The sequence below is a fragment of the Lolium rigidum genome, chromosome 2 (assembly GCF_022539505.1).
Source record: "Lolium rigidum isolate FL_2022 chromosome 2, APGP_CSIRO_Lrig_0.1, whole genome shotgun sequence".
Taxonomy (NCBI): domain Eukaryota; kingdom Viridiplantae; phylum Streptophyta; class Magnoliopsida; order Poales; family Poaceae; genus Lolium; species Lolium rigidum.
In genome coordinates this window covers 19,301,249-19,319,041 of record NC_061509.1, presented here as the reverse complement: position 1 = coordinate 19,319,041, position 17,793 = coordinate 19,301,249, and the positions used below count along the sequence as shown (strand labels likewise).

The following is a 17,793-nucleotide window of genomic DNA, read 5'->3' as shown; positions in this document are numbered from 1 at the left end:
GGCCGGCGGCCCGCCGCTCCTGGCCACCAGTCAGCACTCGCTGGCTAGCACTGGCATCGGCGCGCTCGACGCGGCTGTGGGTGGAGTGGGGAGGTCGGGACTGGGAATGTACTGTAGATCTAGGGTTGGCGGCCGACCCCTGTAGAATAGGGTTGGATTGATGATGGAGGCACTAGGTGGTGATGTACTTGTCCCCCTTGCTTGATGTTGCGGAATTTCTGGCCGAGGTAGTCCACGGATTGTCGCGAAAGAGAACGGTGAGGGGCGACATGGGGTGAAGGTTGTGGAAGTCTCCACTGTGACCATCTCAACGGCGTAGGGGTTGATGGAGCCACACATCCGCCACATAACGGTAGAGGTCGCAGCCAACCGCCGTCGACGGCGGGTGGGATGATCGTGGTGACGGCGACATGAAGAAAGTTGCTTCACTTGGTGAAGTTGGACCCTTTGAGGTCAAGTGTGGCATATGAGGGATTAGATGCTCTGGGTCAATGTGGTATGCGCCTAGAGTGCGGCATGGGTGTGCTCGCCGATGTTGGTCATGGCAGAGGGAGATGCGGTGCGGTGGCGGGAAGGAGCAACCCTAGAGTGGTGGCGGTAGAATAGGGGTGCGGAAGTTCACCGATGTCGGTCATGGCTGAGGGAGAGGCCGTGCGGTGGCGGGGAGGAGAAACCCTAGAGCGGTGGCGGTAGAAGAGGGGTGCGAAAGCGTTGGATCGCTTTTCTGATATCATGATAGAATAGGTTTGGATGGAGCACTATGAGTGCCATCATATCTCATATATATAGGGGTAATACAAGATATACATGGAAACAATCAACTAATCCTAATCCTAACCATAAAAGTCTTCTTATATGCAAAGATACATGTGCTATGAATGGTAAGGGATAACCAAATATACATGCATATTCAGTTTGCCTGCTATCTTGCATGGAGGTAAATTAGTATCAACAGTCGTTAAATGCCACCGAGAAAAATTTACATAAAGTCACTGCCAAATGATAAACTATGGATATTTCAATACATGTGATGTGGCAGCACCATTCATCAAATGAATTATATTTACAAGTGATACTTTTTACAAGTCATTCTTGCGGCGGTATTTTTCAGTTAAGCAGAATTGACAATAAAAAATATTTACTTAACCTACTTTTCTTTCACAAAGCTATTTCTTCGTATTATTGTAGCAATTCTAAGATAGTGGTTCTCGAGAGATTCATAGAAGAGGAATATGGTGACATGATGCTATCGGTGGAGAACGAAAAATGCGCCTCTTTATTAGAATGCCATGATAAAATTGGCCATGATTTTTCCATTATATTTATGGGCTAAAAACTAAAAAAAAACATGTTGTATCGATATAAATATAGCTTTCGTAAAAATCTAAGTTCTTCATGACCGTTGGCTATCGAGGACGGGTTATTTGGCTGCGAGACTTGGCTCGCGCCACTCCTGGCCACTATCTAGCACTTCGGCCTCACTCCGGCATTGACGCCCTTGACGAGAGTATGGTGATCGACAATGGGGATTGCAAGCTAGGGTTCGCCGCCGTTACATCGGAATTTTGAGAAAAAAATACAGGTAGAATCCCATCACACTCACACTACTTGCGACTTTCCAATTGTCGCTAAGAATAAAGAAAAATGTCACTGGTATATATTGGATAATTCAATCAATGCCACTTTGACAAGTAGCACTCGTTATTACTGATTAGCGTTATTTTCAACGTTTTTAAGTGGTTTTTTTATTACATGAAGTTGACAATGACACACATGTTGAATTAACCTATTTTCTTTCATAAAATTATTTCTTCGCATTATTTTGCCTGTGTTACATACTGTCTCTCGCCGAAGAAATAGAAGAGGAGTAGGTGACATGATGATCCCCACAATCCAGCCCACTATCGTGAAGTTGCTTTCAGATTCACATCAAATTCAGCTGAATGAACTCTTTGTGGTGAATTTTCATTATTTCTGAAAAATTAGAAGCCAGGACAAGATGGACGAGACGTACAAAATCTACTCTCCATACCTGAAACATGCAACTATAAGTAGCGCATTTACTTAAACATGCCACATGTATTCGCTACTAGACATAATCCATACTTGTGGTTGTGGCCTACCATTCAAAAAGTACCAGTGGCCTAGAAAACATTTTCCCTTGCTACTGATTTACCAGAACTCACACAAGGTTTCCTGCTGATTCTCTCATGTGTATAGGAAAGAGGCATGCATGGCCAGCAACGAAATGATGTCAATTCCATCGAAACTGATGTCGTGCTCTTATGGATCTCAAACCTATTTTACTTAAGAGGATAAAAGATCCAGCAAAAATCCGGTTTTGCAAGCAACAAAGATGACAAGAAATACTTATTCTCTAGTTACAAATATACACCAGTATCCCAGCCAAAGCCCAAGGTCCTTTCCTAGTCCAATGTTATGTCTGTTCCATTTACTTGCAAATTTGTACAAGGATGCAATCACTTTCATTTCAGTAAATTCAAACTTCAGCAATATAGCAAGCAAGAATACGTTAAGCAGCTCTGGACTCTTATTTATGATCTTGTTTAGGATAGGGGACATTAGCACGGGTTCAAACCGAATCATGTTTCCGTTGCAGGCAGAGACATGATGAGTAGCGCATAAAAAATTCAACCTAACACTAACTAGAAAAAGCATCAAACAAATGTGTGCGCACGCAAAGAATATTATCACCAACTAAACTTCAGATAGTAGTTGTACATATTACTGAAAAGACAACTCAGTTAGCAACACAAACATGCGTTTCTTGCCCAGCTTAGGACCAAGTTGTACAGGGCAAGAGGTGTTTTGGCAGCTGGATTACCAGCTCCCTCACAGCTACAACTTTGCACACTTTTTTTATCATCCCTGCACATTAGAACTTTTCAGCAGTAAAATTTAGCATCCAAAAAATATCACGTGCAGTTTTAACAGGGGTGAGTTCATAAGCTACAAGAATTACTGAGAAACTTTAGACCTGAAATAGAGCAGGCATATGTGTGGAGGGCAGTAGAATCTTCAGGCATCAACACCGTCTACATATAGTATAATCTTCAGGCTCCAACCCTGTCTATGGATGTCTGAAGGGGTCGGCTACTGAGAAATCATGGATACACTTGTTGATCTGGCTATCAGTCCAATAACAATTACTCCTGAATTCAAATTGAGCATCTCGGGAAGCTCTGTTTTCCACTTGTAGCAGCACGCCTTGACGAGCCACCGATTCGTTGTTGTAGTCGCCATATCCTTCAAACTCCATTTTGTTTAGCACTCTCGCATTCAAAACAAAGAACCTCGCAAAGCCAACCTGCTGCTCGTCATAGCCTACGTATGACTTGAACACCACCTTTCTTAGATAGGTCTGAAGGCATTCGATTGGAAATAGTGGGTCGTGCCAAGCCTCGCTTTTCTTATCCATCTCATGGTGTTTGTAAAACTGCAAAATAGAAAGAAGAAGCATATGTTACAGCTAAGTAGACTAGATAATATGTCAACCAAACCATCCATTCAAAGCAAGCAAGCAAAGATGAGTGCTAACAATAACATAGAGCCTTTCCAAGCAAGGGAACCCCCTGAGAACGTTAAGAACTGTGTGCAGTCCATGGCCGGAAGACCTGAGAGCCAAAACCTTCAATGTGTGCATTGAGTTTGCCGAGCTAACTGGGCTAATTCCCTGAAGAAGAAAAAACAGTGAACATCAGAAGATAATAATTATTTGTATGTTAGAACTTAGAATGGCGAATGTTGGTTGTGGCAGCTACCTGGAAGATCCGTATATTGTGGAAGTCCGGTGAGCAAAGTTTAAAATAGCTGGCTATAGCGCGGCTATAGCCGGCTATAGCCGGCCGGAGGGACTTGACGCTACAGCTACGCCCTTTAAACGCTAAGATGAAAAAATCCGCTATTAGCCCCAAAAATCCGCTATTAACGCTAAAAACGGGGAAAAAAAATAGCGGCTAAGGCTGCCGCGCAGGGCCCAAAATAATTGGCCCAAAATTTCGTTTCGCGGTGTTTGGCGTTGTTTTGCGCGGCCCAAACCCAGCATAGAAGTGCCCGAAGCCGAACCCTAGCAAAATATCCTCATTCTCTTCTCTCCTCGTCGTTCTTGAACAGCAGCGCGACCATGGCGGCGCGTACGGCCCGTCGTCGGTAGCTCCTGCGGCCAGCCGTGCTTGCTCCCTCCCCCTGGCATCCCTAGCTCCCCTGATTGGATCAAGCCGTTCCTTCCCTGAGCCCTGACTGCTGCTACCCCCGGCCGCGCATCCAGTACTCTTCGATCTGCTGCTAGCCTGCTACCACGGACGCTTCACCAGCCTCCACCCTTCCGTTTACTGCTGCTCCCTACCACAGGCAACGATGTCAAGTAAGTGCTGCTCGATTTGTACTTCTGTAGCTTGTACGTACCTTACTAGAGAAAGGGGAATCCGTTCTGGTAGATTTGTAGGTGTGAAATTGTTCTCCATATGTTGCTGGTAGCTGGTAGATGACGTGAATCTTGTCAATAATCTATCGATCTAGCATACAATGGACTAGCATTCCATGTTTAATTTTCCCTTCTTCAGATGGACTAGTATACGATGTATGTGCAGTATAGTTGATATGGAATTTATTTTGTTTGGGTTAGAGTATGTGCAGTATATAGTTGACATGGATTAATTTTGTTTGCAATATATCAGGAACTGGTTCCGAGAGAGAGCAAAGGAGAGATGCGGGGAGTCGGAGGCCCGTTGCTCACCGTCAGCGATCTCCTCAGCGACCTCGCCGTCGACGGAGGCGACGACCACCTCGACGGCGGCGGCGGAGACGCATCTGTACCATCATCCCCGTTGGCAGCGCAGCAGGTTGAGGAGGCCGACCCGTCCCACCTCCAACGGCTCTTCGAGGTGAGGGTACCCTTCGTCTCCTCGTTCTTGCGCCTTCGAATTCACTCTCGGAATATTGCATCTAGCCATTGATTTCTTTCCCTGAGTCTCCATGAGCTACTCAATTGTTCTGGGTGAAGGATCCTGCTACCGTATATTGATATGGATTGTACAAAAAGGTCCACTCCCATATTTCACATTGAATCAAAGGTGCCCAAAAAGAACACGGAAATTCCATGTGAGAAATGCATCCAAGCCATGAAGTCGTGTGACCACTGTGTCAGTTGGCAATGGCCGCATCGCTCGCTTTGCACTCGTGGCAACTCGCAACGAACAGAAAAATAATCGACAACGGAGATACCTGGACTATTGATACGCACATGATTACTCTACTTCCCAATCTCAGTTGCATGAGTTTACCCGTCTCTGGGTTATGCTCATACTACTATTAACAACAAACCTCAGGATTCTACAGAAACCCCTGACGAGAGATAACGGAAGTACCTTGGAATGGCATGTTTTTTTTATAGCAACTATCCTGCCGGAAACAAAGCAAACCAAATGAAGAAATGACAAGCAAATGGGTGGAACATAAACGATGCTGAGTCGTTTCACCAAATCTATGACAGGGGAACACCGAAATTCCAACAATGCCGAGACATAAAGCATACACGCACTGTCCAAACTCATGAAGATACCAACGCGTAGCCCTTTTACATCAAAAAGACAGTGACAACCCTTCTGATTTGCATAAACCAAACACAACAGCTGCAACAGCGCAACACTACTTGCTAGGTGCATTTGATTTCGAAGTCCTGCTATCACCCTTAAGTTGCGCGTTCTGGAGACCCTCTAAAATCGCTCCCACCGTGTGATCTCCCTTCTCTAGCACTTGCTCCAGCGCCTCCACCTTCTCCAGCAGCTGTCGCGCCTTCGCGTTCGCGCAGCCCAGCAGCTTATCTGAGGTCTTCAACGCTGTGCACAACTAGGGTTTGAGGTACAGAGAATGGGGAGCAGAGTTGTTATTTTTCATTCGGATATGAATTGCAGTAGATAACCACAGGGCATGGCACATGGGAAACGACAGGGAAGGCGAGAGCCATACCTTCAGCATCAAGGAGGGCCATGAAGGGTCATTCTCCTGTAGTGACTTCATCAGATTGTCATAGTCTTCCTGATTAATGATGAACACGCAAATCGATTACATTTCTGAACTGAGCCGAGATAGCCAGGAATAACAGTAACAGAGTAGCACACCACATTGAATTGATGAACAAAACAGCTTTTTATGGCCTGTTTGTGGGCCCTTCCTTTCTATTGATAAACACTCACTTCAGGGATTAGCAAACAACAAACATGACAAGCACATCAATAATTCAGCACTCTGTTATGCTGGCCACAATGGGTGAAGACGACGTGAAGTAACCTAAAACAGCATATGAAATATGAACTTAACTTTACTAAGATCAGTCCACCTTAATCAATCCCTGCATCTATTTACTTTAGTATGAAATATGAAATATGAAATATGGGAGTGGACCTTTTTGTACAATCCATATCAATATACGGTAGCAGGATCCTTCACCCAGAACAATTGAGTAGCTCATGGAGACTCAGGGAAAGAAATCAATGGCTAGATGCAATATTCCGAGAGTGAATTCGAAGGCGCAAGAAACAACACGACGGGTGAATCAACAGATGCGTACGAAATTAGGAACGAGGAGACGAAGGGTACCCTCACCTCGAAGAGCCCTTGGAGGTGGGACGGGTCGGCCTCCTCAACCTGCTGCGCTGCCAACGGGGATGAGGGTACAGATGCGTCTCCGCCGCCGCCGTCGAGGTGGTCGTCGCCTCCGTCGACGGCGAGGTCGCTGAGGAGATCGCTGACGGTGAGCAACGGGCCTCCGACTCCCCGCATCTCTCCTTTGCTCTCTCTCGGAACCAGTTCTGATATATTGCAAACAAAATTAATCCATGTCAACTATATACTGCACATACTCTAACCCAAACAAAATAAATTCCATATCAACTATACTGCACATACATCGTATACTAGTCCATCTGAAGAAGAGAAAATTAAACATGGAATGCTAGTCCATTGTATGCTAGATCGATAGATTATTGACAAGATTCACGTCATCTACCAGCTACCAGCAACATATGGAGAACAATTTCACACCTACAAATCTACCAGAACGGATTCCCCTTTCTCTAGTAAGGTACGTACAAGCTACAGAAGTACAAATCGAGCAGCACTTACTTGACATCGTTGCCTGTGGTAGGGAGCAGCAGTAGACGGAAGGGTGGAGGCTGGTGAAGCGTCCGTGATAACAGGCTAGCAGCAGATCGAAGAGTACTGGATGCGCGGCCGGGGGTAGCATCAGCAGTCAGGGCTCAGGGAAGGAACGGCTTGATCCAATCAGGGGAGCTAGGGATGCCAGGGGGAGGGAGCAAGCACGGCTGGCCGCAGGAGCTACCGACGACGGGCCGTACGCGCCGCCATGGTCGCACGCGCCGCCATGGTCGCGCTGCTGTTCAAGAACGACGAGGAGAGAAGAGAATGAGGATATTTCGCTAGGGTTCGGCTTCGGGCACTTCTATGCTGGGTTTGGGCCGCGCAAAACAACGCCAAACACCGCGAAACGAAATTTTGGGCCAATTATTTTGGGCCCTGCGCGGCAGCCTTAGCCGCTATTTTTTTTCCCCGTTTTTAGCGTTAATAGCCGATTTTTGGGGCTAATAGCGGATTTTTTCATCTTAGCGTTTAAAGGCCGTAGCTGTAGCGTCGAGTCCCTCCGGCCGGCTATTTTAAACTTTGATGCCAATCAGTGCTCCCATTGAAAATCTCTAGGGATATTTGGTTACTTAAAATTTGAGTGCAGAAAAGTGGAGTAGCTTAAAGTTAGTATGGAGCTAAAAAAATACGTATTACCAATACATGTACTTTAACAAACGCGCCAAAGATTCATAACACTCTTTACCCCTTTAAGTCAAACCGAAATTGCTTAAGCACGCCTAATAGTATTACTGGGGGAAATTAAGTAAACAGCAACCATGTGGAATTAGAGACTCACACCAACCAATCATCAAAGATTACAGTCTTCTTACAGAAGCATCAGCACAAATAAAGGGCTGCCCAGAACTAAACGAAAACCAGACACTAAGAGCAGCTACTGATCAGACAGTACACCAGCAAAAGGACGGTAAAAAATCTACCACTACCTTTCTTATTCATAATAATACAAGTAACAACAAAAGCACACTCCTCGAAATAGGCTTCGGCCCCGCTATATTAATATAGCAAACCACATGGTACAACCACAAAAGCACACTTCACTCGAGTATAATGTAAATACGCCAATGATTAAGTAGACTGAACTCCAAACACCAACAACCATTCTAACAAACTAGAGGAAAGTACAACACCGAATCGGGTAACCAACCACAACAACGGCAAGTGTTGTTGTACCTTTACTTAGCCCCAACCAACCAACCAACCAACCAACCACAACAAGCAAGCAATTCGCAGTTCGAACACCACGCAGTTCTCGTGACGGGTGCCTGTTTAGCGGACTCGGCCCTACTTTATTCAATTCTTAGAAACTCGGATTTGAGGAGGTAAAAAATACGGAAAATAAGTGAGTTCAAATGCATAGCACAGCACGAGCTCCCGGGCAGACTCGTGCCGCACAGTATCCTCCCAGAGGTCCAGTCACTAGACGCGACGGAGTCCGAAGCTACAAAACCAATCTCAGCTAGAACCCTAGGTGGTCAAAAAATCGCCAGATCTGAGCTCTGGGGGCTTCGCCTACACGAGCGCCAGATCCAGGGGGGAAACGCAAACGAGCACCGCGCGCGCCCTAGAGAAGTGTGGCGAGGGAGCGAGAGGTCGTGATTGGTACCTTGGGAGCGGAGGTAGAGGGCGAAACCCTAGTTTCGTCGGGGTGGCTGGCTCGGACCCGGCGGCGATGGGAGCGGGGGACAGGGACGAGGGGGCGGAGACGGGGACTGGACGAGGGGGGCGGGTGAGGGTAGCAGCCAGATTGGGGCATGGCCGGTGGGTTGTGAACTGGAAGCGACCGTGTCCGACATGCAGGTGATATTCTTAGTTGTTTTTGGCACGATAGTTTGATGATTGTTTTTTTATCAAACATATCTAGTAACTATGTTTGTATTATAGAGTAATACAGTATAAGATATTAAAACTGGGAAATTTTCATTTCATTGCACGATTTCTAGAGGAGTAAAATACATGGCGCAGCCCGCATCCATCACCGTACACAGGAATACACGTTCTATTGTCACTGAATTCAGCCGAGAGGCTCATCTACGGTCAACGATGTTTATGATGATGTGGCAACTAGTGGGTCCTACCTGTAAGCCACCGTTTGTACATAAAGATTATTTTGAATAATAAAAAACAAAAAAGGGCTAAAACGCAAAAGTGCTAACGGGATAAGGTTGTCCTCCTGCTTGCGCCCTTGTTTCCTCCGGCGAGATGGGCCGCCGCACCCCGCGCCCCGCTCCAGCCAAGGCCTCCTCGCTGGCCGCAGCAACGCTATTTTCGGTCACCGAATCGCACCCAAGAAGCAGGGCCACGCGCGGTGCAGGAGTTAGGGTCGGCGCCGCTGGTTGTGTGCACTCGCGCGCGAGTTCGCGAAACCCAAGCCCGGCCATGCATCGCCCCGCTGCTCCACGCATTCCCTAGCTTCCCCTACCATCTACCAAGCTCCACCACGTCCTCTTCTTCCTCCCCGTTGACAGCCTCATCTGGGAATGCCCCAAATCGACGGAATCGATGGAATCTTCCCCGCAACCGGCCGAACTCCATTTTTGTTACAGATGGGCAGCAGTGCTAGATGGGCGGCGTATAATATCCTGCGGTGAAATGGGGTTACAATTTGACATTTTGCAGGATATTATTGATGTCCCGAGAAGAAACGAAATTTATACCCAAATAGAGCGTTTAAGTCAACTTAGTCCTTGAATTACGTGCTCCTTGTAAGTGAGTTTTTGAAATTTTCCACTTGTATTAGGGAATATGGGATGAGGTGAGGTTGCAATTTAACCTTTCTAAACAATATATCCTGACTAAAAGTGCGGGGGCAACTCACTCACTTATTTTATTGTGGTAACCGTTTTTTTGCTCCAGTTTCATTTACAACAACAAAACATAATCTATTTTAATAAAATAACAAACGATTACCACAATAAAATCATTTGGTTCCAGCAAAAATAAAGAAGCTAACAAGAAATAAAGCATCGACGCGGGCCTCTATCTAGATTCTTTTTTTAGCAAAACTGGCTTAGGCCAAGTTACGGGCGGGGCAATCAAGCAGACAGCTAGTGGACTAGAAGAAGATGGGCCAAGTTACGGGAGGGGACGCGCCAGAGGCACGACCGATCGCCCGCACCGGATCGGTCGCCGGATATGGAGCGGTTTCCTAAAAAGAAGGGGGTCAAAAGCGAACGTGGCCTTTTGGATCTCGAATGCATATGCTTCCTTTATTTAAAACACATTTTAAACGTGTTTATTAGTATAAATGAATCAGGAAAAAATGTGCGTGTACCTGCCCATCGGATGTGCCTGCAAAGTTTTTTCACCAGAAACCGACTTTTTTTGTGACCTGTGTAAAAAAGACAAATTTCCTATATGAAAAAACTTTATAGGGAAAATTCCTTATGATAGAATACTCCAAAATTCCTATAAAAATTCTTGAACCAAACGGCCCTTCAAATCGAAAGGGCCCTTAACCTATTTAAGCGTCTGTTTGACCATTTTTACCTATTTCATGGCTAATTTTCCATATCATATTGTAGAATAAGCACAAGACAGTACAATTTAACCACAAGCTGATCCTAAGAGTGCAAGCAAGTAGCTTTGAGCATTGTTTACATATAAAACTGAAACGAAACAATCCAACACACCGAAATCACAGGAAAATCCTAGTGGCCTGGAAGATAGTGTTTTACTAGCATTACATATATTAATACCAGCAAAGATAATAGCAATAATCAAAAGAGCACTCTCGGCCAGAATGTCAACAGAGTTTTGTGCTCAACATGAATATCTACATCTTTTTGGTGCAGTTTCAACTCAAAGTTTAACCCGAAATACAACAATACATATATCTGCGTCAGCACACATGAATAGCATTGGCAATTTACAATGTAGCAAGCATCTTTGCCTGGTCAAAGGTTGCCCTGACAGACACCTTTGGTCTCTACATTGCAGCCTCCATTTTGCCAAGATCGGTACAAGAGGTTGTATACACATAATCACTGCGTATGTTCATTCTTGCGTACATGTCATCTGCAGTAAGGAAAACCCTGAGATTCCTGCGCGAACAAAATCACGACATGCATATTGTTATTGCTTTCGAAGATGGAGCACAATCACCATGATTATCCATGCAAGGCACTGCTGAGTGCACTGGTGCTGCGAAACATTTTTTTTTTTGCAGAATGCAGATGAAGCCCCCCTCAAGAAAGGGGAAAAAGGATGTATAGAAGCATGAATTATTTATACAAAGAGAATAAAAGAGTAAGCCAACTGGTAATCCTGGACGGTACTCAGGTGATATGAAGTTTTCAAAAAGGTAGGCCTAAAGGGAGACCCTCTTACCAGAGTAAAAATTCACAAATACATTGATAGGTCGGTACTTAGGTGTTTGTATTGCAGCGTTTGCAAGGCGTAGCGCTGTTTCATCCTGAAATGAAGAATTGCTAAGATGAAACTTTCTATTAAATGTGTACTGGATCGCCCGTAAATGCTGAAGACTAAACAGAACCACACACACCCGTAGGAAGGAAAATCGAACAAAAAAGTTCATCAGAAGTGGTAGTAGAAGAAAAAAAAGATGCGTAGTTTTTTTTACCATGTTCAAAACAGATAGGTAAACATAAATAAGGAGTCTTTCTAAAATACAAAACTAAAATACATCGTAATGAAGCAAGAAATAAAAAACATCAATATCTTCTGAACCAACATTGGCACGTAATTAGTTGGAAAGGTTGAGGTGATTGAAACCTGAAGCATAAGCACCATGACAGAGAAAACATCCCCCATTGGGAGGATTTGTTTGACAACTTCAGTGCTGACATTGAATGGTAAGTTTGACACAACCTGCAAGGTACAAAGTGTCATGTACTTATGAGAGCAGAATAGCACTTTCATCTCCAATAATTATTTAATTATGTGAAAAGTTTAGGGAAATACAAGCAACCCCAAACATTAATGCAGACCTTGGCATATTTCTTCTTGTGATGGGATTTCTCCTCCAGGATAGGGAGAAAATGGGAGTGAACATGAAATTTTTTGATATCTTCTTCAATGATCTGTGTTAACTTCTAAAAGTCATTATACATTGACATCTAAGTTTATTGTCAATATGAAAAAATCTAACTCAAATCTATAGCTTTGTAATATATGCGAAAACACAATCGATCTCTAGTGACCAGAAGAACAAATTATTAAAGCAGTAAATGTATCGCCTTAGATATTCAGAGTAGCAACTAGAGAGCAGTAAACAGTCCTTATTAAGAAAACACATGCACCACCGTTGTAAGAGCATCTCCACCGGCCCTCCCAATAGCTCTTTGGGGATTCTAGAGAGAGAAACTGTCCACACCGGCGGTCTCGAAAAACCGCCGGCCATTTTTAGACCCCAATAAAAGCGCCGGCACGCCAGTAGCAATCCCTTCGTGAAGGGAGCCGATTGGGAGCGCCGGCATCCAATTTCTGCTGAAAAGTTGCATGTGCTCCACTTGCATGTGACAAAGTCCTCTAAAGATTCTCCTCTCTCCTACTTTTTCTGTCCCCACTTGCATGTGCATGCATGGTGCTGGCGCCTCTATTGGGTTAATTGGTGTGAGCCGCGGTCCCCAAATGTTAAGTGCATGCAGCCGGCGCTCCCCATAGCCTGCTGCCGGCGTGCATACCGGCACTTTTTTGGGGAGGACCGGTCGAGATGCTCTAACACTTCTATCGCCATAAGAGCAAATTATTAAGTGCAGACTACCAGAGTGGCGATCGCAGTGTACCCTGTTAAGTGATAACTTTTGAGCTTACCACCTGAGACGCTGCATGTTAACAACCGTGAACCATCCATTCACAATTTATTTTATGCAGAATGTACAAGATATGTTAAAGAATAGCTGGTTTAGCATAGTTGACTTAACATAATTGTCTTAACATAGTTGTATTAGCTAAGATACTTCCTATAGACACTACCAAAACCTATAGGTCTCCTTTAAAGGGTTTTAATCCTAGGGTCAAAGCATTTGCTCTGATACCAGCTGAAATTACCCAGCGTACCACTGCATGGTGTAGTACACAAGTCGTTGACATATAACACAAGTGAAACACCGTTCCACTCATATTACATCTCTCAGAGTGGTACAACAGAAACATAAACGAGTCCAAGGTATGTCTATAGAAGTACACACAAACTGTTTACATAAGATCAACACAGCCTCCTACTTTACAGTGAGGTAAAACTTCAAATAAAGCTCCAGAAGAACGACTCGTAGTCTATCTTATTGCTAACTCCAGTTTAACAGCTACTTGGCTTGCTATAGACATCTAGCTACTTAGGTGCTAGGATTAGGGAAAGGTTCCCTTCTATTACTAGTCTAGGTTTTCATTATAGCTGATGCAGAAGTTGACTCCATTGACTTCTTTGATTGGATTCTTCATCTTGTTGCAGTTGACTCCTTTGTCTTCGAGTTCCACTGGTAGTTTCTCCTTCGGTGCCTTGATCTAAGAAGGGGGTTCAAATGGGAGGGAATGAGTACGAGCGTACTCAGCAAGTTCATATTAGGAAATAGGTGTATCATGCACTAGCTACAGCCCACGGACCGGAAAGTCATAGGCCAATGCAAGTTTTCATAAACATTTCTTCAAAAGGTTTATTTTATTCTGAAAACTATGCCCGTCGGTCTTCACAGAGTTGAACAGAACTTCGTGGAGTTCCTTTCCTGCCGCGTTCGCAGCTCCCTTCCCGAACAGTGGAGTGACAAGTCACAATTTTGATACCCTCTCGCAGAGGTGCGTTACTTTACCCCATAAGAGAACTTATCCTTGTTGCCGGCCGAGAGTATATCCTCGTCCACACTTCCTTTGGTGTGAGGCCCGATATAAGAACCAAGCCAATCACTGCCTTCTCCGCGACCTCGCAGACCCACCCTTTTGTAAGTCTGTCCTCCCCTATATCATATGGGTAGACCAACGCAAGCACTTGTTCTCCCCTATACCGATAAGGTTGACCGATCCGAACAATTTTATGTGCCCCGTCCTATACACCATATATAGACCGATCCGGACAACCCTTACAATCCTTCATAGACCAATGATAAGTCTGCCCTCCCCTATATCTAATGGTAGACCATGCAAGACCACATGTCCCCACCTTTACCAAAGATAGACCGATCCAGGCAACCCTTATCACTAGTCCGTTGGCATGCGAGAGGGAAAAGATACAGCTGACTTCCCCAGAGCCATTGTAGATCTTATGGATAACGGGATATGTACGGCGCTAGAATCACTGGACGACATTGGTACTTAGTCCTAGATGAGTAGTACCCATGCAATGGAACCTCCACCATATCAACACATACCACGGTTCCATTGCCCACCACATAGTCATATTCATAATTATAAAATAATACTTTGCTTTTAAATGCAAGAGTGATAAGTATAGTACTTTGCATATAATTTGATAAAAATAATCAAATGACATGAGCAAGCGATGAACTTGCCTTTCTTGACTGCAAGATTAAGCAGGCAAAAGTTTCGATACGTGAGAAGTCCAAATGCTGAAATATCATCATCGTCCAGTAAGGACAATGTTTAAAGAACTGGCAATAATGCTATAATGCATAGTATGAGATGCAATCGTCCCGAGCGTAACCTAACCTCGATGATTTAGGATGTATGAGTTGTAAAGATTTCTTTAGGGTTGGTTGCACTTTTAGAATGGTTCTCAATCAAGGTTCTTTATTAGGGTTTGGTTATATTAGCATCATAACCAAGTGATATAAGACATAATAACAATCATACACATAAATAATAGTGGTGGAATAATATATAAAGAACAATTGTCAATTTTAAGTTCTAGAGAACATGGTTGATGATTACTTATACTATACTTCAAAAGAATAACTTTTGAAGAACATGTTGTTTAAGAAATAATGAGTATTACAAAGAAGGATTAGGGCTTCTAAGGTTTGATTGACATTTGTACTTCAAAAGAATAACTTTTAAAGAACATGTTAAATAAGAATATGAACTACTATACATAGGAGCTATGTAACTTTAGGTTTTACTATTGGGTTCATTTAGTTTCACTAATAGGGATTAGTTGGGTTTTTAAATAGAATTGGTCTATATGTAGCAAGTATTAGCAGGTTTATTACTATGGTTGATTATGGATATCATATCAAAGAATGATGGTCAAGGTGTTGCTATGAGTTAGGTTTTACTATGACTTCACATCTACTTAACTAAGTAATCTCTAATGGTTGCCAAGCTAAGTGGTTTATTACTTTTTAAGTAGGGTTTAGTGGAATAGGAGCATGTGTTGTGAATTGCTACACAAGGTTGGTACTAGGGTTCATCATTATAGTTCTACTAGGGTTTGATGGTTGAGGTTGATCTTAATGGTATGGTATATAGGAGTAGTGATCAATGGTACTAATTCAATTAACAAGTTAGGGTTTATACTTAGGTGATACTAGTGAATCATATAGGTTTTAATTAAGAATATGGACATGAAATGATAATCTCATGTGACTTGGTTTATGCTAGTGGATCCTGAGCATGCATTCAATTGTTGCTTATTAGGGTTCTATATGTTAAGTAAATCTCACATGATCACATGTGACACAAAACTAGGGTTTTAGAGTTGCTTCTAAAGTGGAATGATCACATGGGTTAAATCTTTAGGGTTTTAGAATTGAAACAATTTGAGATGATCACATGAAATAATGGAATCAAGGTCTTACTCAAATTGAAACTAGGGTTTCTAAATTATGGTACAACTCCAAAAATGATGATTGGTAATAGAGTTGTGGTTACTAATTACTTTGAATCAAAATTAGTAATGGTTTAACATTTTATTAATTTTTACAAGATTTAATAATTAGAGTAATTCTTATTTAGGTTTAATTAAGAATCAGGGTTTAATAATTGTTATTAGGTTTAAAGTATTTAACTTGTTGACTTAAGATGTTTAAGTAAACAACTGTTGGGCTACCAAAATAATATTGGCTTTTAATATTTTCCTGAGTTATTACTATTTAAAGAGAATAGAAAAATAGTAATATGCAAATTAGGGTTTATGAATTATCACTAATATTTAAGTGAATGCAATTATGATAAAGAAAATTAATCTTATCATTTTAATTAGTTACTGAATAGTTAAAATTTAATTTTGAAACTTCACTAATTATTGAATTCAAATTGTGTTTTAAATAAATGAAATGACATAATTAATAAGGTTAAAATAAGTGAATTTTTATTTTGACACACATTTTTATTTTATATTTTATTTGAATAGAGTTTATTTGTGTGAGCATTTTGATATATTATTTGCATTTTTCTGAGTTATAATGAATTTATATGATTTTACAAAGTTTCAGCATTTTTCTGGAATTTGAAATAAGGTAAAAATCTAAATGTACCGGTTCATACCTAGCCCTAGAGACAGACAGGTGGGGTCTGGTCCAGGTCAGCTGCCTTGTTGGCAGTTGACCGGGTCAAACAAACCACCAGTCTCACCATCACGTCAACACGCCGGAGGACTCGCTAGCGAGTAACGGCGATGAGGTTCTGGGCCTCCCGCACACGCGCAAATATGCCCCACCGAAGCAGCGTGAGACGGCGAACCTAAAGGTGGTGGCGTCTCCACGAGATGGTCACTGATGTCTACGGGTGCTTCTATTCTTGTAGACAGTGTTGGGCCTCCAAGAGCAGAGGTTTGTAGAACAGCAGCAAGTTTTCCCTTAAGTGGATCACCCAAGGTTTATCAAACTTAGGGAGGAAGAGGTCAAAGATATCCCTCTCAAGCAACCCTGCAACCACAAAGCAAGAAGTCTCTTGTGTCTCCAACACACCTAATACACTTGTCAGATGTATAGGTGCACTAGTTCGGCGAAGAGATAGTGAAATACAAGTGGTATGAATGAATATGAGCAGTAGTAACGGTACCAGAAAATAGCTTGCTGCTACAACTGGCGTGCGGTTGATGGTGGTGATATTGCAGGCAGTAGAGATGCAGTAAAACAGTAAACAAGCAGTGATAGCAGTATTTGGAAACAAGGCCTAGGGATCTTACTTTCACTAGTGGACACTCTCAACATTGATCACATAACAGAATAGATAAATGCTATACTCTACACTCTCTTGTTGGATGATGAACACCACTAATTGTGTAGGATTACACGAACCCTCAATGCCGGAGTTAACAAGCTCCACAATATTCGATGTTCATATTTAAATAACCTTAGAGTGCATGATAGATCATTGCAATTACACCAAGTACTAACATAGCATGCACACTGTCACCATCACACTATGAAGGAGGCATAGATCACATCAATACTATCATAGCAATAATTAACTTCATAATCTACAAGAGATTACAATCATAACCTTCGCCAAGTACTACACGATGCACACACTTGTCACCATTACACCGTGGAGGAGGAATAGAGTACTTTAATAACATCACTAGAGTAACATAGATGAATAGTGATACAAAACTCATATGAATCTCAATCATGTAAGGCAGCTCATGAGATCATTGTATTGAAGTACATAGGGAGAGAGATTAACCACATAGCTACCGGTACAGCCCCTTAGCCTCGATGGAGAACTACTCCCTCCTCATGGGAGACAGCAGCGGTGATG

General features: G+C 43.0%; 2 protein-coding genes and 1 long non-coding RNA gene across 4 annotated transcripts in view; all 3 read right to left on the bottom strand.

Moving 5' to 3' along the window:
• Positions 1–3,067: 3,067 nt before the first annotated feature.
• The window catches only part of LOC124689296 (putative F-box/LRR-repeat protein At5g02700), a 43,523-nt gene continuing 28,797 nt past the window's right edge, over positions 3,068–17,793 (bottom strand). The window contains exons 2-4 of the mRNA XM_047222851.1: positions 3,560–3,694; positions 3,295–3,457; positions 3,068–3,216 (exon numbers count right to left, since the gene is read on the bottom strand). Of these exons, the coding sequence (XP_047078807.1) occupies positions 3,092–3,216; positions 3,295–3,457; positions 3,560–3,694 (423 nt within the window). The 3' untranslated portion in view covers positions 3,068–3,091. The remainder of the gene's footprint in view (positions 3,217–3,294; positions 3,458–3,559; positions 3,695–17,793) is intronic.
• LOC124691383 lies at positions 5,454–8,912 on the bottom strand. Of its 2 annotated transcripts, none has more exons than XM_047224666.1 (4): positions 8,786–8,912; positions 6,625–6,830; positions 5,989–6,057; positions 5,454–5,868 (listed from the first exon to the last, which is right to left on the bottom strand). In XM_047224666.1, exons 2-4 carry the CDS (start codon positions 6,799–6,801, stop codon positions 5,668–5,670), a joined length of 447 nt encoding a protein of 148 aa, XP_047080622.1. In that variant the 5' UTR covers positions 6,802–6,830; positions 8,786–8,912; the 3' UTR covers positions 5,454–5,667. The 2 variants fall into 2 exon arrangements, with proteins under 2 accessions (XP_047080622.1, XP_047080621.1); XM_047224665.1 differs by lacking the exon at positions 8,786–8,912 and adding an exon at positions 7,144–7,198.
• Positions 11,549–12,365, bottom strand: LOC124691384. The gene is made up of 3 exons (XR_006998932.1): positions 12,129–12,365; positions 11,914–12,009; positions 11,549–11,593 (listed from the first exon to the last, which is right to left on the bottom strand). It is a non-coding gene; the product is annotated as an uncharacterized LOC124691384 (long non-coding RNA).

What these genes read in the sequence shown, in the direction of transcription:
- LOC124691383 (XM_047224665.1), bottom strand. An exon ending in ACCTCCAAGGGCTCTTCGAG is followed by an intron (nt 6,058 to 6,624) that starts GTGAGGGTACCC and finishes ATCATTAATCAG; the next exon opens with GAAGACTATGACAATCTGAT. An exon ending in GGCCCTCCTTGATGCTGAAG is followed by an intron (nt 5,869 to 5,988) that starts GTATGGCTCTCG and finishes CTCAAACCCTAG; the next exon opens with TTGTGCACAGCGTTGAAGAC.